General features: G+C 32.7%; 2 protein-coding genes across 3 annotated transcripts in view; one reads left to right on the forward strand and one right to left on the reverse strand.

Annotated features, from left to right (window-relative positions):
- LOC134707132 (UPF0415 protein C7orf25 homolog) overlaps positions 1 to 20612 on the forward strand; it is an 87356-nt gene that overhangs the window by 30288 nt on the left and 36456 nt on the right. The gene's annotated exons all lie outside the window — the stretch shown is intronic.
- LOC134705104 (uncharacterized) lies at positions 11855 to 14185 on the reverse strand. Its single transcript, XM_063563868.1, has one exon. The coding sequence runs from the start codon at positions 13014 to 13016 to the stop codon at positions 11955 to 11957; it is 1062 nt and encodes a 353-aa protein (XP_063419938.1). The 5' UTR covers positions 13017 to 14185; the 3' UTR covers positions 11855 to 11954.

Here is a 20612-nt window from a genome sequence, read left to right on the forward strand (position 1 = left end):
CTTATAAATGGAACCTATATAAAAATATATAAAGAAGTTTAAACTAATGGTCAATCTGACCGAATTATTTCATCAATCATTTATCGATACCGATGACGCATGTTAATATCCCTGTATAATAATGGATACCCTGGACACAGCTTGATCTTCTACATTTCTTCATATTTAGAACAAACCCTATTTAGACCTGTTTGTCTACTTTATAATTATCGTCTAATAAATTATATGATATGGTCAGCTTCATAGATTAACACCATATATAGATATTAAAATTAGTCACATATCCCCTTCAGGATAAAGGATACCAGAGAAACAGCATGATCTGTTCCCCCCCTTTTGTCTAATTGTCTATTAAAGGATATCAGATTTACATCTTGGTTTTCTTAGTAGCTTCTGTGTAATATAAAGAATTCATGCGGCACAGCTTTATTTGCGTGATACCACCAGTCTTATAAAGGGTACCAGCAATACAGCTTGGTCTGCTTCATATCTCCAATCTAGTAAAGGATACCGGAGATATAACTTGAACTGTTCGTTCCTTTAGTCTTATAAAGGTTACCCATGATATAGATGTTTGGCGTCATACTTCTCCTCCAATTAAGGATACTATACAGATACAGCTTTGTGCATACAATAACGGTCATATGATAAAGGATACCAGAGGAAAGCTAAAAGATATATCTTGGTTTACTCTATATACCCGTTATGATAAAGGATACCATGCTCTGTACTCTCTGATATTAAAGGATTCTCGATATATTTATACCACAAAACCAATAAAGGATACTACAGATATACTTTTATCAGATTTCAACCTCCATTTTAACAAAGGATACTAGAGAAATATCTTCATTTGCTCACATTCTCTTTATGATGAAGGATACCAGAATTACAGCTCGGTCTGCGACACACCTCACGCCTAATGAAGGTAACATTTGATACAGATTGGTGTACTTTTCCCTAGCACAATGCACGAAACCTCGTAATGTAGTAGCTTTATCGTCTTTATACCTCCAGTGTAATAAAAAATACTGCAGATACATCTTGATTTCCTTCATACCTCCTGTCTAATAAAGTATACTGCAAATGCATCTTGATTTCCTTCATACTTTCTGTCTAATAAAGGATACTGTAGATACAGCTTGGTCTACTTCAAATCTCCAGTCTAACAAAGGATACTGAATATACAGCTTGGACTCCTTCATATCTCCAGTCTAATAAAGGATACTGAAGATACAGCTTGGTCTACTAGTACTTCATATCTCCAGTCTAATAAAGGATACTGCAGAACAGCTTGGTCTACTTCGTACCTCCAGTATAATAAAGGATACTGCAGATACAGCTTGGTCTACTTCATACCTCCTGTCTAATACAGGATACTGTAGAACAGCTTGATCTCCTTAATATCTCCTGTCTAATAAAGGATAATGTAGATACAGCTGGGTCTACTTCATATCTCCAGTCTAATGAAGGATACTGTGGATACAGCTTGGTCTACTTCGTACCCCCAGTCTAATAAAGGATACTGAATAACAGCTCGGTCTACTTCGTACCTCCAGTCTAATAAAGGATAGTGCAGATACAGCTTGGTCTACTTCATCTCTCCAGTCTAATAAAGGATACTGTAGATACAGCTTGGTCTACTTCATGTCTCCTGTCTAATAAAGGATACTGAAGATACATTTATTTCTATTCCGTTATATTTGGAATTTCCCTATTCTATTTCTATCTTTAGACTTGTGGTACAAGTTTGGCTAGTATGTAAATCAGAAGTGGTCTGATGTTACTGTTGTTTTCTGCACGAATATTTCGAGGCGGTAGTACGGGTGGGGTTTTATAGGCATATATAGTCCTGATTACGTTTGATTATTATCGATGTGCTCGAGTAACTTTGATAGACGAAGTTAACGTTAAGCTCTGCATAATATATTACAGTTATGTTTGTATTGATATGTATTTAGAGGAAATTGTGAATGTATATAGATGGAATTGTGGTATATTTTTGTAATTTGTAAAATATTTACAAGATATTAAATGTTGTTTCGCTGAGAAAATAAGAAAGTTACTGCGAGCAAACAAACCTAAATTATGACTTGTCTCTTATTTAGCCATGTATTTAGTATAGAAATGTTTTAAATTCGGACGAATTCATGAGGGAGAATTTAAAGTTTGATCTCCTTCATATCTCCTGTCTAATAAAGGATACTGTAGATACAGATTTGTCTCCTTCATATCTCCTGCTAATAAGGATACTGCAGATACAGCTTGGTCTCCTTTATATCTCCAGTCTAATAAATTATACTGAAGATACAGCTTGGTCTACTTCATCTCTCCAGTCTAATAAAGGATACTGCAGAACAGCTTGGTCTACTTCGTACCTCCAGTCTAATAAAGGATACTGCAGATACAGCTTGGTCTTCTTCGTACCTCCAGTCTAATAAAGGAAACTGCAGATACAGCTTGGTCTACTTCGTACCTCCAGTTGATAAAGGATACTGCAGATTCAGCTTTGTCTACTTCGTACCTTCAGTCTAATAAAGGATACTGCAGATACAGCTTGATGTACTTCGTACCTCTAGTATAATAAAGGATACTGCAGATACAGCTTGGTCTACTTCGTACCTACAGTCTGATAAAGGATACTGCAGATACAGCTTGGTCTACTTCGTATCTCTAGTCTAATAAAGTATACTGCAGATACAGCTTGGTCTCCTTCATACATCAGCCTCATAAAGGATGCGTGAAATACAGCTTTTCTCGTGCATGCCCCAGTCTAATATATGATACTGAAGATACAACTTGGTCGGATTTAGAACTCCAGTCTAATTAAGGATATGAGAGATACAGATTTGTCTGCTTCGCATGTCAATGTACTCTTAATGAATCTTTTAAATGAGGCGATCAGGCTAAACTTAAAGACTATTACAGCATTCCGATAGAGAGTAACCTTATTTATGAAGCACTATCCAAACAGAATGCCATGTGAAGTATTTATTTCTTAGTTTAAACGAACAAATAATTCTTAATTGTTGCTTCGCAAAATTTACATCTTGAATGGAAGGCCCGTTTCAAAAACTCTTTAGTAATGCAATGCACGAGTCCGTATACATGTTTTAAAGTTAAATATGAACTGAGCATTTTCTAAAAGCAAAAGCTCAGCAATTGTATGAGTTCTTCAAACTATATATAATAAGGGTATATTGAATGGTTGTAAATAACTATTCATCAGATTCAAAGTGTGAACTATAGTTAACTTCCGACCGTTAACAATTAGCACAAAGACCCGATTATTGATTTGGAAAGCCTTAAACTTTAAGAAATTATTAAAAACATCAAACATACAACAATTTGTGCATAGGCGTAGCGCAGTAGCTATTAGAATGTTGATGAATAACGATGGTTTATTGTCAATATCCAAAAATGAAAAACAGATGAAACAAGTAATCCTGTGTTAGGATGCTAACACAAAAGTCACCAAAACGGACCCCACATCGTTGTTCTGCGGTATCATTGATGCCAAACAAAGTGTGTGTAAAGTTTAATTCAAAATGAAGATTATTTTTTTTTTGACATTTTTGCTGTTTCCATGGCAATGGCGGCCATTTTGAAGATTTCAAACTCAAAATTAGAGTCTACACAAGTTAGTCTGATTCCTTTCACGAATTTGGCTATACTTTTTGGACCTTTTGGATAATAGCTCCTCATCTTTTATATATCCTTTGGATTTACCATTAAATGTGTCTAGAATAAATTTAACTTTGATGTTCTGGAATGTTCCATGAAAATTTACCCCCCCCCCCTAAAATTATGCCAGGAGACCCCCTACTGAAATAAAAAAAGTTCCATGTTGAAGCAGACATGTGTCTGTAAATATTCATAGAAGTAATCATTATTCCATCTACTCTACATACAGTAGGAAATTTAAGAAATGTAAAAAAAAATTGACCCCACCCATCTTTGAGCCCCCCTAATTATGCCAAGATGACACCCTGGTATCACGGACATTGGGCTCTGCAACCCCCATGATGCAGACGTATACCCATAAAAAATATAAAGTTTCCATCTTCTACTGCTTTCTAGTTCCAGGTGGGACAGTTTAAGGGGTCACAAAAAGAAGAATAAGAACTAGAATTGCCATTGCAAGCAATAGCGGATGTCACCCTGGTCCACCAATTTCCACTAAACAGCAGCCATGGTAACGGCAGCCATTTTGGAAATTTCAAAGTTTAATGCCGCATCTAGAATTACAAGTTAACATTCCTATAACGTTTCATACATTTTGAAGAATTTTCAAAATTTTGCTATTTTTGAACAGTTTCCATGGCAACATTTGAAAATTCCAAAGTCATACTGCTGCTTCATATTGTGCTCCCGATAATATTATACCATCATATAACATTTAAGGACTGTATAGTTAATTTAACACTAATGTTCTGGAATGTTCCATTGAATTTTTCATATTTTTGCTGTTTCCATGGTAATGACAGCCATGTTTTTAATTCCAAAGTCGGGTGCACAACTAGACATGGTGATCAACATTATGTTATAGTTCCATCAACATTGGTCCATTCAGTTCCGAGAACTAAGCTGGACAAAAAGTGTGGAATAAGAATAATAAAAAAGAATCGAACAATAACAATATGTCACCCGACCTCCGTCAGGGTGACATAAAATAATAATAAGAAACGGGACAAAAACATAAAGTCTCCAAAACTCCGTTTTGGTGACTTAATAACCGAAATCGTCCCTGTTGTTTGAATTTCCATTATCAAGGCAGTCGTTAACAATAACGTCATTTTGAAACACGTATTAAGATATTACCGAGTGATTCAAGCAGATGTTGTTTTATGATCTTACTTTGGTCGTTGTGACTTTGAGATGGCTCGGTGTTTTCACTTTTATGTAGACCTTGTTTATGTTTGCGTTGTTTTACGGGTATACAGACACAAACATCAGGTACACCATTTCATATATACCTGCCAGGAATGAAGAAGGGTTGTTGACTGATGCATTGGATATTTTTACCCCAGAATGCAATCTTGAACCAAACCAATTGCCCTATTTCAGTATACGTAAAGACAGATCCTGGTTCTACGATATTGATTATTAATTGAGGCTATTCACAACTATACACAATCGGTGTTGGATTTCCTTGAAGAATATATAACAGCTTCTTTGTAAATCTGTATTGACAAATAAAACCCAAAGATAATGTGCATAATTAACACGTAATTACATTTTGTATATATCTGTAAGTTAAACATAATAAACGTAAATAGTGGTTACTTATCTTGTAACTTATCACTGTGTGCATATGAGCGTCATTGGTTGTCTCTGATAGTTTTGGAATCATTGAAAACCCGATATGTATGCAGGCTTTTTCTGCTTCCTGTTGAATCACAATTTTCCTCAAATTTGTTTTTCATGATATGTTTTTTTTCGACACATTTATTAGGTATTTAAGTGTGGTCCCGCTGTAAGAATGTTTCGGTTGAACCCATTAAACAGGCGATCAGTACAGGAAACCTCTGTCTCCTTCCGATCTGGTACTTGTTTTCCTCCCCATACCATACAACTTTGTAATAGCTTACAGACAATGTCAACTGAAATTCTTTAATGACGTGCTGCTTTAGTTTTGTAAACAACATTGTCATAAAATTGTTTTTTTGTCTTTTTTTTTATACTGTTTGACAGTTTTTAATGCATCCGTTTAAAACTGCAGACACACACGTACATATATATATGGCTGTTACAATTTTCCCCAATGTTAAAGCAGAATGTAAATTAAGACCTTTAAATTATTATTAAAAATGATTAGTAAAATTTTGTGTTCCGTGATTGTGTTGATCTTAGATCTATAAAAAAACAATATAAAGTTCACTCATAATATTAAAAGAGGCGAGATATGTCAGCGCGTGCAATCTTGTTAGATATTTTGGAATGATGTTTCGAAAAAGGATAATACTATTAAGTCAAATGTTTATTGATTTTAGTTTATCTGGTTTCAAGGGCCTTAGAAATATAGTTTTTTCTTCTAGATTTGGCCTTCGTCGTAGTCTATTCAAAAGGTTAACAGTATATTTTCACTTTGAATCAGCTGGACCAAAATGAAATCAAATTAGACCACAATCATCACTAGGATATATAATTTAAAATAATTTGCCCGGCGATCCCGCTTGCCAACAAGAATAGCTAGCAGCATAAAGTTAGAACCTCAATGCAGGTATTGTCTGTTTTTATTCGTGCATATATACAATTATTATCATTATATGTAAGTATCCTTATTTGTTTTTTGAATACAGAATTACTATTATTGGTATAATTATCGAGTAAAACGTTGAAAAAAAGCAGAAAATATTATAGATATAAAAACGGTTAGAATGTGAAGATTGACAAACTATTTCACGACTTCTTATATGCGTTCTTGACCATAAATTTGGAAGTCTACACTTATGTTTTCTCAAGATCGTTTAGAAATAGTCATAATGGCTGCATCATTTTGATTCAAACAAGTCAGATTATTAATACAGTCTCATGTTTATAGGCTTTATTTTCCTTATGTCAAAATACTTTTATGAATAACATACTCGAACAGACATACAAACTATGTCTATAATGTGTTGAAATTGATTAGTGATTGACACGTGTTAGTCTAAAGAAAAAAATAAAGACTGAGCTTTGCATCATGTAGACAACTTACGTCAAATTTTCTTTGATGTTTGTCAGATTATTTGGGATTCTTTATTGAACCATATTTCTTACGAGATGCATCAGATTAATTGGTGATATTTAAGATGTTCAGGTTTATTTAGAGCAGTTTGATCAGATATTATTGATCATTTATAATGATAAAAACAAATTGCAAATCATTTTCTACTAATAAGATTGACATACAATCAGCAGACATGAAGCGATGGCGAAACATTCATTTTATACATATATACATGCGATTATCCAGATTATCACCTTGCATTTTTTTTTATGCCCCAACTACGATAGTAGAAGGGCATTATGTTTTCTGGTCTGTGCGTCCGTTCGTCCGTTCGTCCGTCCGTCCGTCCGTCCGTCCGTCCGTCCGTCTGTCCCGCTTCAGGTTAAAGTTTTGGTCAAGGTAGTTTTTGATGAAGTTGAAGTCCAATCACACATGTTTCCTATGATATGATCTTTCTGATTTTAATGCCAAATTAGAGTTTTTATCCCAATGTCACGGTCCACTGAACATAGAAAATGATAGTGCGAGTGGGGCATTCGTGTACTGAGGACACATTGTTGTAAATTAATATTTTAGCAACAAATGTTAGAAAAATTACAGAATATATTGATATTCTAGATTTTTAATAGGCTGAGGAACGTCACTTATAAATCGTTCTTTGTTCTGTATGAAATCTACAGGATGTATCTGTGTCTACACCGACTAACGACATCTGATCATATTCAAGATTATGGTTTCACATCTTTGTCGTCTGTTTGATAATTATCGAACATTACCTATACCCGAATTTGCATTGCTATGCGACTTGTCTCGGTATTTAAACATCCAACATTCTATATATATATATTTTTTAATTGTGTTATGTCATATCGTTTGTGGTTTTGATTCAGCATTTTAACTTTATTTCACATATGTCTAATTTATCAGTATACTCGAGTTGGATAACGTATTGCGTTTATCCAAATAATTATGACTTCATCACAGTATTAATTTAAATTGTAATATAAATTGGATTTTTTCCTTTGATGTTTTAATGAAATAATTAGCTTAAAAAGTATGGTGAGGTAAAACCATGGTATATTACATGCAAATTGATGTTGTACCGTACTTTGCTAATTAAATATGCAACTCATCTATAACCCAAGGAAAGAAGGCGGAGCTTAGCTATGGTACAACATATTCATGTTCATGTTAATCCATGGCTGAAGCTCCACCTAAATTGTGGAAGGTATCCGCCTCTCAAAATATTTGGGAAACTGAAAAATGTACTTAAAGGTCAATATCTGCATTTTTTTCATTTTATAACAAAAAGCAATAAATCACGTGTACCACATCTTAAGAATCCCTTTTCAAACTATATATATAGGAATGTTACGAGTTCCCTTGATTTTGGAAAAAAAAACTAAATGTTTCTTTCGAAAAAAATAAAATGTAATACAATCATTTCTTTTGCAAAAATTCAATTAAATGACGATTCAAAAAGGAGAGTAACTATAGAAAAAGGAACAAAATATCGGCTACAAAAATCTGTGAAAAAACACAATTTCTTGCGATCAATTAGGGGGACGTACACTATCTACGCTCCCAGGATCCATCACTATTTAAATAGTGTTTTATCATTAAATCGAATTAATAAAATAACGATAGAAAAGCAGTTAGTACGAAAACTAGAAGTGAATAAATATGCATTTTTCGATCAGTTGAACAACCTGTTAAATACGATTAATTTGTATAATAACTTGATAACCAAACAATAAAAACCTAATTCTTACTGTCATAAGAATAAATATTTAGTCCTTGTCGCTGGAATCCGACATTTTTGTTAGCATGCTGATGACATTATGAAATTACCTGCGCATGCGTAAACGATCATACACGGGGCGCAAATCTAAACAATCGTGAAAATCCGACATTTTCTTTACTTTCTGCAAATTCTGGGGTTCTATTACATGACATACACAGAAAATCATACACGAGGCGCAAAAGTGACTTGCCCGAGCTTTTATTTCATTGGATAAAACTGTTACGTGATCAATTTACAATATTAGTTCAAGGTCTTGATCTTGTCAATCATTTTATTTATATTACAAATGTTAAATACCATGTGTCTTACTCATTATATAAAAAAGAAGATGTGGTATGATTTCCAATGAGACAACTGTCTACAAGAAACCAAAATGACACAGACATTAACAACTATAGGTCACCGTACGGCCTTCAACAATGAGCAAAGCCCATACCGCATAGTCAGCTAAAAGGCCCGAAAGACAATGTAAAACAATTCAAACGAGAAAACTAACGGCCTTATTTATATAAAAAAAAAATGAATGAAACACAAAAATGTAACACATAAACAAACGAAAACCACTGAATTCCTTCGAATACGTTTGTTTAAATATGTTAACTCGTATGAACCATGGTATATATAGTACATAATTTTTAAGAATATCATATTCAGGTTAATTATTTAGACTAGTATTCTGAAAATAATTCTTAACTTTTCTATCTTATTTCATATAATTATATGATTTCAAGATCATTATATGTACGTCACAAAATACGTCACTGTTTGTGGTGTTCTGTACAGTCGTAAAAATAAAATTGTCTTTGATATTCTGCTGTTCACATGTTGAAATATCATTACGTGGTAAAACCGAAATATGGAACGGTTGTATTGTTGTCCTTCATCTTCAAGTCATCATGTGACATTTAACGATGACCGATATTTCTCATAATTGGCAGTACGTTTAAATTGACCCTTCGCATTAGTTTGAGCAGAATCCATGGTTAAATATCATACAAAGCTACATTCCTATTTTTACGACTGTTTTTTTTTTATACTTTTAAATTTCACCAAAACCGATTTAAAATGGAATATTTGGTACAACTTTTTTGGAATTTTGGATCCTCAATGCTCTTCAACTTTGTACTTGTTTGGCTTTATAAATATTTTGATATGAGCGTCACTGATGAGTCTTATGTAGACGAAACGCGCGTCTGGCGTACTAAATTATAATCCTGGTACCTTTGATAACTATTGTTCATATATTCTCAACCTTTAATAAGGGGAAAATTTTTACATTTGTTTTCTTTAAGATTTTTATATAATTTTTTCAAACCAAATTGGGAAAGAGATATAGTGTTGCATTTGTCGTCACAAAGTTCAAGTCAATCTATTTGTGGAAGTATAAGTTATAGCTCATGAATTTTGTTACTAGATGCGTCTTGAATAACCAACGGGTTCTGTTAAAAAAATTAGGTAATCTTGTCCTAAATTTCACAAATGAGTGACTAATTAAAGTTTGCGTAAGGGTCCATATCTGAGATACAACTCGTAGAAAAAATAACATGTTGTTAGTAGATGTCTGTTATAGTCAGAATCGAGGGTCCTAAAATAAGTTATTTTGACATAAAATTTCATTGATGAGTAAATGAGGTGAAAGGCTGCGTTTACTATAAAATAGAAGATGTAGTATGATTGCCAATGAGAGAGCCCGAAATGACACAAAAATTAATCGTGATAATGGAATATGAAGACAGCTCTCTCACAAGCAAAAGTCATATGAGGTGAGGAATACAAATATTCTGTCAGTAGACGCAGATTTGATAGTAACAAGTTTCAAAATCAAGTATAGAAAATGAATATAGGATGATATACCATTTCATCAACTGCACTTAAAAGAATTAGATTTCATCAACTGCACAATTAAGTTATATAGTGTAGCATACTTATTATGGGGCTCGTGTTGTTTATTCCTCAGTTTTCTATGTTGCGAACTATTGTTTGTCTGTTTATTTAGATTTAGGAGTTTGACTGTCCCTTTGGTATCTTTCGTCCCTCTTTTATTACTAATTGGATTGGAACAGTTCTGACAATTGAGGATTAACGTCATCTCAACATACAGATTGTTTATACAATACTTTGCACATTTTTTACACCAAAACTTCCATATTTCCGGCCCAAAAATTTGGTACGTGCACCAATTAACTCTATTGTATTATTTCTAATTGCGTTTTTCTTTGCTGCGTTTTCTTAAGTTGGTTTGTACTGTATTTCTGTCACGTAACTCTATGATATTTTGGCGATATTTGTTAACATTACCATACAAGCGTTAGGGTTGGCTAGCCATACGACAATGTTCAACCAAGGAGGTTATATTAGAATATATAACCTCCTTGGTTCAACCAACCATTTTCCTTAAATGTCCTGCTTCAAGTCAGGAATATGGCAGCTCTTATCAAAAAGTCCGTGTCTATGTATGTTGGCGTTTGTTTTTGTTGCACTTTATTGTTTCTGTTATTCCATTATTTTCTTCCTATCATGCTTATACACTAGTAATTTTGGGGCCCTTTATAGATTCTTGTTCGGTGTGATCCAAGGCTCCGTGTTGAAGGCTGTACATTGGCCTAACATGTTTACTTTTATAAATTGTTATTTGGATGAAGAGTTGTCTCATTGGCACTCATACCACATCTTCCTATATCTTTGAAAGTTGATGTGTTTCCCTTGGATTTAGTATTTAACCCGGATTAGTTTTCCCTCAGTTGATTTGTGACTGTTGATCAGCAGTATACTACCGTTGCCTTTATTTAAGGCTAACAAAAAATACGTTTGTTAAGCACTTAAACCTTTTGAAAGATTTAAAACCCTTTGGTATCTTTCGACTTGCTTTTTTTTAACCGTTTAAGATTTAATATAAATTTTGCCCAGGAAAAGAAAATATGTTGGCATCTTTATATCTAAGATTTATTTATTGTCGTCTGTATTGATCACTTTTAAATTAGCGGCAGATTTTCTAATTGGTGTTATGCAGAATAAGAATCCGATCTGTTAGGATAAAATGTAATTAAAGAATCCGCTGAGCAAATTAAATTATTACCAAAGAGTTTGTTTACACAGTCGAATGAATAATAATAAGATGAAACTATTATCTTTCTAGCTACCAAAGTATTAAAATAATCCCCAAACCATAATGATATCTTTCTTTCTACATAGCTGAAATTAATCATAAACTTTGAAGACAATGCATTTGAAATCTATATTTTTAATAGTTATTGTCCTGCGTTTTGAAAATTTGTAAAAATAAAGTTGAATATTCATCATGCATTTTTATAATTCTCCAACTTTTTCACGTTTTGCTTTTGTTGTTTGTCCAATAAAAACACTTGAAATGTTGTAAAGTTAATATCTAATCTAATACAAAATTGAGAAAAAGTTTATCTAAAATAAATTATTACAACCTTATTTACAAACATAACCAGCGTCAAGCGAAGTCTGGAAATGTTTTTCACTGGGTATTTCATGCGATATGTCTGTCATTTCCAAGTCTTCTGCTGTGGAGGTAGAACTAGAATCTGCATTTTGAAATGTTAGAAAAATATTTGCTTGATCAGAAAAAGTATCTTCTAAGTCGTTCGGTTCTATTGTACTATGAGTAATAATTTTGTCATTATATTTAGTACCAGAATTTAGATGTGATGATTGAGTCTCATTATCCGGACTTGAATTACCATGCACATGAAGAATTATCGCATTATCATGGTAATGATCATGGTAGCTATTTGTATATGGTTTAGGAGTATTGTCTCTCTGCTGTACAAAGCCATTCGGATTTGAGCCATGATATTTGTCCTGCATACCACAGTTACATTTGTGACTATGCTTTGAATGACCATGGTGTGTTGATAGTACTTTTGGAATGGCACCAGAAACTGTACCATCTTGGTCGTGTCCTGTATGTGGCTTCTGGTCGTTTACCTGTAAGTCAGTTTGTTGTTCGGCATCATCGTCGATGTGAGTTTCACTAAAATTAAACACATTATCATTACAATGTGGGGATACCGTATCGTAATCACTTTTATGTTGTGTCTTTTTACATCGGAGAAGAGATTTACATCGGATCATTAGAATCAATAACACTATCATAGCTAAAGCAAGAATAGCCCCTATACTGCTTCCTACTGATACAGGAAGGTCCCAGCTTTGTGTTGATGCTGTAACACATTTCTGGTAAGGGGAACTGTCATTTCTTAACATTGACAGACAAATCTTGTAGTAAGTATCTGGTACAAGATTGTTTACACTATAGGAATGATCTGTTGGTGGCAAACGAGGTCCATACTGAATATATGAACTGGCAATCTTCTGATAATGTACTCGATACCCAAGAAGATTAAGTGGACTTTGGACAGTTGCTCGCCAAAGTATATCAATAGACGATCTTTTAGATTCCGTCACCTGCAGATTATCAATAAAGATATGCGATATATTTTGTAGTGATGACATAGTAGATGTCAAGAGCATACCAGTGGTTTTATCTGTGTATTGGGAAATCCGATTTAATGTACATTTATCCCTCTGATTGATTTTCTGAATTTATTGTTCTATTGCGGTATGTAGATCCAAATCAAACAGCAGCAAAACAGCTTAAGTATTGAAATAAAGGACTGTCAACCTTTATATGTTTTTCCGGACTGATGTTCGCTTTTTGAATTGCGGATTGACTAAGTTGTACTTCCGAACACTTGCTGATCTGTACTAATTATGAATACTAATACATTTGTTTCATATTCCAATCACAGTTGTATAGACGGAGTTGGTCTTGACACATGTTTGTAACAAGAATTAATAAGTATCTTAACGTGGTGTTATTACACTTAATTATTCCGAAGCATTTCTTTATCCATAGTAAAAATAAGTCACTAAATTTCTATCTTTATGATAACATTGATTTTTTGCTTCTGTCTTCATTCATATTAAAGAAATACACAAAAGCTTAGTTCTGACTTCATATATTTAACAGTTTTAATTTTCTTATTTCAAGGTATTAAAAAAAGATCAAGTTGTTGTTGTTCTATTTTGAAGCCAATAGGGACTGTCCACGCTTTTGATTGTTGTTCTTAGCTATCCTTTGAGCGAAAATGTCGTAGACATTGATAGATGTAAAATTAAGTTTGATTTGATACATTCATGAAATGTACATAATATGTCAATATAAATTATCCCAGAAAACATTCTCTATGAACTAATCCGTGCAAAATTATTGATTTTCAAAAGTATACTTAAAATACTGAATGGAATATTTTTGTTGTAACATGCATTCTTTATCGAGTAAAACTTTTAATTGATCATCCTAATGTCTTGTATGATGGATTCCAGATTACATGTTGCCGCCAAAAGACAACAATTATATATCAGTATAATACTGGCACTATCAATTATGCATTATTAACGTTCTTGTTTACAACTGACCACTGGTAATTATTTCCACAAGCTGATCGCACCACTCTGTTTTTTTTCACCCTTGAGATACTCGAAAGTTGATTTTTCAGTCCTATGAATTCTATCCGTCTCCAACAGAAGTCATTTTAAATAGTAAAAAAACAACCAATAATTAATATATCAGTATAACACTGGCACTATCAATTATGATATATTAACGTTCTGCTTTACAACTGACCACTGTTAATTATGTCCACAAGTTCCACTGTTATCCACTGTTCCACAAGTTATCGAAGCACTCTGTTTTATTTTTTGCAGGCTTAAGATGCTCGTAACTTTATTTTTCTGTCCTAGAAATTCAAGTAACACTGCTGGTATTACCACTTTGATTTATTTTATACACCCTTGTGATGCTCGAAAGTTGATTTTTCTGTCCTAGGAATTCTATCCGTCTCCAACAGAAGTCATTTCAAATAGTAAAAAAACGAACAATAATCAATGTATAACTAATTAGCCAGTAAAATTGTCACAGACTAATCATTGTTGTTGTTTATTGATTCCAGGCTATCAATTTCATCTAAATCAATGAAGGAATTAAAAAGTATATGTCTTCTATATCCTTATGAAATATTCTATATCCTTATGAAATATCAACACGCAATTTCCATCAACAATGCGGCATTAAAATTTAAGATTTTAACATTGTACATACACATATTTTGATAAATAGCATCAGTATTCCCGTTTGATCTGAGGTTTGCCGTTACTTATTCCTATCCATAGAACTCTGTCTGTAATATAGACTTTGATAGCTATCTAAAAAAAATCAAATGACTACACAAGTGAATGACGATATTCTTTGATTGACAGTATAAATTTTCTTCTCGTTTATTTGAAATACAGTTTTAAAATAGCATTTTTCAATTTCTCAGATATTTCTTTGAATTGACGTAACTCGTAATCCTAGTATTATAATTGAATTATGTTTTAAAAATCTTTTTTTAAGCTTTGTAGCTTCCTTGATTAAAATTAAATTAATTTTGCTGTTTTGATTATTTGCTACATATCATATGTTTTTGTTATTACATTTTGAACTTACAAATTTTGTATCAATAACTTCGTTTCGTGACTTTCTATAACCAGTTCTTCAGTAAAATCAAAAAGGAAGACGGTATATTTTTGTTAAGCTACATTAATGTCTTTTGCAAATGGTGTAGATTCTCCTGTCTCTTTTTTTTGTTTTGCCTTTCGTTGTTCTTCAAGTACCATTTACATGTAAATATCGAATTTCTAAATTTTTAATAAACCTTCAAGTCACTGTTACGATAAAAAAAAAGTCTTAAATACCATATATTCCAACTTTTCTGTCAACGTAATATTCAAAACTTTTCTGTCCGACAATGCGACTGTTTATTTTCTAAACATATAGTACTTTGTCTTCTAGTTGAATAGTATCTGGATCCGTGTGTTGATGTTTTCTCTGTATCAGTCTTACACGTCTCTCGTTATGATTTGGTTTGCTAGTCCTGTCCACTTTTGCTGTACTATCAAACGTCTTACATAGTATTTTATCTTTAGTATTATAAGCCAATATGTTATTTATGGAACAACTTGAAATATTATGCACGTCCGAAAAACAAAATAAAGTTTCTGTATCATATTCTTAATATACTTTACTTCCCAAAGTTTTCGAGTGAATTGAAATTCTGTTTACAATGTCGAAAGTCGGCTTCATATTTCTCTTCTATCCGCTTCATTTAGACATCCGAAAATTAGTTAAAGATAAATTGCTTTTTACCTGCAAATTTCCCTCTTAGGGTAATTTGTATTCCGAGATTTATCGCCAGAAAATTGTTAATAATGGTTTTCAGCAGGACGCGATATGTTCGAGTAATGATTTAAATAATGAGACAAAAATCATTAATCAGATAAAACCCTTCCATTGACCAAGCTTCCTCCACTGAGATGCCTTCGTATTATTACCCATCACATCGTTAAATAAAGACTTGTTTATTTATTAATATCAAAACAAGAGTTTTATTATATGGCCCTTCGAAAGGGAAATTATAGCTCTGCGCTCATAATTATTTTCTTGAACATTTTTACCATTATACAACATAAAGTTTAAGGAATAGAATCCATTACGCGATGATCAGAGAGATTGAAAAGTATTATAATCAAGAAAATGTATCTGACGAGGACATTTCTTATTTCATATTCGTAATTAATATGAAGATTTGTTTTTGCCATTCGGGAAATGATATTGTTAAAAATTACCAGCAGAAGTTTATTGAAGGAGAAATTGCCTGCGTCAATTTTCATTTATTCAGAATAATTGATAAAATTCAGATGTCTATTATTTAATCTGACAAAAGAACGACAGAATCAACAATGATGTCCGACATAATCACAAGGTTACCTCAATATCACATCACAGTTTGTATAAAGCCAATCGTCCCAATGTTGCAGCATTTTTGCAGGAAATTTGAACAGTGGTATTTCACTTAACAAACAATTAGTCATTAACCAAAACCAGTAAAACAATCAGTATCGAAATGAAGGTGAATGTTAGTGATTTTTTAATCGGATGCACAACATTTAGAAACTGATATCATTGAAATACTGGCTTAAGTGTATATTTTGCAAGCATATTGAATGATCTTTCATGTTCTGTATTTTTTCATTTTCTATACTTCACACCTAAAGGTCTCTGTGACCTTTAAATGTTATTAAATTAACAGGCTCTTTCCCACTGAAATTAACACAATCTTAAAAAAAATAGTTTTGACTTAGTTTTGCAAACTCGGTCAACCTTCCAAGATATTTAAACAGAAAAGTTTAAATTTTTTTGAATGCTAAATAAATAGTTTTACCCCGGCGCATGTTTCGTAAGTATATCAAGAAGTTACAACTAATTTATAGAAATGCGAACAGCGACAATACATGCAACTCACATTTTCGCCGCAACAACAAAAAGGTATAAAGAACAACTGGAAATGTTAAGACAACGCGATATGACAAACAACGCCCTGATCTCACTAAAGAAAGAGAAACACAGGACAAGATAGTAAATAAGAAACTGCATTTCACACGACACACACTTGCGATAATTACCGTGTTATATAACAAACAATATCATCAAGCCATTGAATCAATTATCATAAATTTATTGACATCATTGCCTTACAACAGAACAAACACTACGAAAATAAGAAGGATTGAAAGAACACAACAATGCCATCAAATAACGGGAAAGTAATTACAAAAGAAACACAGCGGCATCCGTGTGCTACAAATAGCCAGCCGTTCAGCTTCATGATGAGATATATTGTTTATCTTTTGTCTTGCCAACAATTTTGACTCATTATTTTATGAAGATTTTACGTTCTTGACGTTTTTACCCAAACTAATAGTTAATTTATTTCAATGAGTAATCGCGAACGTGTGTTTTTTTTTTAATTATACCATGAGATGATACGTAAACTGATGAAAAAGTAAGAGAGAGAAAAGCCCGGTCATCTGAATAGAACTAACATTTTTTGAAGGGAAGATTTTAAACGTATTTTTAAACAAAATGTTACAATAAGATATTTTTTTATCAAAAGGATTGTGTACCGGAAAAAAAATCAAAAACAAAACAAAACAAAAAATAAAATTATTTCCACTGGACAAGTGTTCGGTGTAGTTGGTCGAAGTGATTAAAGTATCATTGTGTAAAAAATCTTCAAGTTCAAAGATCAAATGCTTTATTTAAAGACAAAATCAGTACACAGAAAAACACTATATCGTTTTATTACAAACAAAACAAAACAAAACATTTTCTAATTTAAAACATTTTAATAACCTCTTAAGTTTTCGTATAGATCAGTCCGTAAAACCAAGGAGGTTATTTAATCTCCTTGGTAAAACCTAGAAAGTGACAAACCATAGCGCTGTCATCGACATAGTCGGTATTATAGTAATATATAATTCCATTTTAATAGAATGTAGGGTCGGTTTCATATGTTGCTGCTCTGCATTAAGACAAGTTTCCGTTTTTATTTAACAAATCAATATTGCTATTATGATCGGCATTGTGTTTGTGTCAATATCAGTGTCGTATCATCGATGTTAAAGTGTCTGTCTCTCTGTATTGCCATTGGTCTGGTGAAAGCTGTCCCAGGTATCTTACGTTTTACATGTAGTTGGATATGTTTAATTACAGCGAAAGCAATGTAGCTGTCTATGCGGTATGGACTTTGCTCATTGTTGAAGGCCGTACGGTGACCTATAGTTGTTAATTTCTGTGTCATTTTAGTAATTTTTGGCAATCATACAACATCTTCATTTTTTTTATAGTAATCTTATATGCACAAGAGTCTGTCTTGTATCTTTCGGTAATACAGATGTTAAATAAATTTAGTTGGAGAGCCGTGGTGTAGTGGTTAACGCATCGTACTACAAACACAAAGTTTCCTGGTTCGATCCTCTTTCCGGGTAGAAAGTTTCAGCTCTCTCTTGACACCATATGGTCTTGAGAAACGATTGTAATCCGTCGGAAGGTGACGATAAATGGCTGACTCGTGTTAAGACAAAGCAATATCGCACAAGCAAAGTGGAAAGGGAATAATATAAATTACTAAGTTAAAATAAGTTGTTTTCTCATCCACTATAAATAAATATTTTTCAAACTAAAGTAGTCCGGTTCATGTTCATAATAAAACGTTCCTAAATCGTACACACCACATCTTCCTATATCCATGTGTTACCAAGGATGAAAAACGTTACAATGCCCCTAAGAAATGCCTTGTAAAATATTAATTATCAAAAGACGAGAAGCAGTAAACGTATCACAAAAAAAAAAGAAAAAAAGACTGAGCTACACTACCCTATCAAAACAGTATAATCTCTGTCTAAAACAAGTTTTTATTCTAAATTTAAGCTTCGGTAAAACTTTCAGGGTTAGAAAATTTACTTTTGCTTCATGGATTTTATAAATACGTTAGGTGTGATGTCTCAATCTAGTACCATACGTAATCACACGATACGAATACAGAGGTGTCACCTGAGGAGCAGGAACTCCTCACCCTTACTATGCCTTTCCTATTTCCTAGCCCCCCCCCCCCCCCCCCTCCCCCGTGTAATTTTGTGGCTCGTGATATCCAATTTTTAGTCTTTGTTGCTCCATTCGGGAACTTATTTGTATGACCGTCCATACGTCTTTTTGGTGTTTTTTTTTCTATTTTGTTAATCTTTGTATAGTTTCATCTTTTTAACAAACCCTAAATATGGCGAGATATATATATTCGTATATGGTCTCTGGATTTCGTACCTGTGGTATAAGAATTTAAGTTTTAGCAGCTTGTGTTCCAATTTCTGATGATAGAACGATATTTATACTTCATAGATATTAACATATTTACACCTCACAGCTAATAGATATAGGAAGATGTGGTGTGAGTGTCAATGAGACAACTCTCCATAACATGAATAACTTTTTAATTTTTTCAGCTAACTTTCACACCTTCAGCCATTTGTAAATTCTCATCTATCATTTAACAGCTAGCGAAACATAGATATATATATATACCTCTTAAAAACAGTATCAATTCGGAAAGGACAAGTAAAAAATATATGAGCCTCTTTCATTCGTGTAGATGTCCATGCAGTTTTAATCCATCAATTTCTTGAGAAATGCCTGTACTAAGTCAGGATTATTAAAGTGTGTTTTTGTCGCTACTTAGTATAGTCAAGCGGTTATATGTTCCCGTTTTTATTGACTTCCTCATGTAAAATTTACCTTTCCGTTTTTCCGTTTTTGTTAAGACATTTTTTTATATAATCCAAAAGAGAGAATATGAATGCATGAAATCTGGAAGGATTGGCTGAACATTATGTGTTCAAAAGACATGTTTATTATTTCTTAACTTTATCTTGCGTATAACTATATTATTAATGTCTTATTTGCGCTAGGGTTCATACTTCTTTCGTTTCATACACGCTATGAAATCTGTCAATTTATCATCATTTTGAGAGATCATTATTGATATCATTAATATAAAAATATGATTCACAGCCATTCCCCAAAACAAACATTTTTTGCTTTAAGATGACTTATGCATACATATTGTTGTTGGTGAAATACATTAGTACTGTAGTTACCGCGGTGGTTCTTATTCACGTTGATAATATGTAGATACATACATGGATGTAAACTAACTAATATATGTTTTGATTTTGACATATAAAAAAAGTATTTTATTTCATTCATTTATTATAAAATGACGATTACATGTATTTTGAAAGAATTGATTTGAAAGGATTTGAAATTTTTACTTCGTTGTATTTTCAAAGGTCAACTATAACTCTTTTAAACATATCGTCACTTTTATTGATATGAGTATTTGGTACAATTATCTTCCTCTAAAAGATCTTGTTACAAAATGATAAATTGTGTATCATTAGAAAATCTCATTCATAACAGAACTATAAAGGCCAAATGCGATGTAATAATATTCCCTTATGAACAATAAACAAATTATTATGGCTTAAGTTATACCAAACAGCAATTTGTGAAGAAATAAGTTGATCTTCCAACGTTATACATAATTTATACATTAAGCTGTATAACAATAATGTGCTTGTCCTAGAATTTGGTTATACTCTTATTTTGATGAATTTTCTGGCTTTCAGCGTCAT

The sequence above is a fragment of the Mytilus trossulus genome, chromosome 2, assembly GCF_036588685.1.
Source record: "Mytilus trossulus isolate FHL-02 chromosome 2, PNRI_Mtr1.1.1.hap1, whole genome shotgun sequence".
NCBI classification, from domain to species: domain Eukaryota; kingdom Metazoa; phylum Mollusca; class Bivalvia; order Mytilida; family Mytilidae; genus Mytilus; species Mytilus trossulus.

Bases quoted from the DNA above. Each gene is read 5' to 3' on its own strand.
- LOC134705104 (XM_063563868.1), bottom strand. From the start codon at position 13,016: ATGCTCTTGACATCTACTATGTCATCACTACAAAATATATCGCATATC.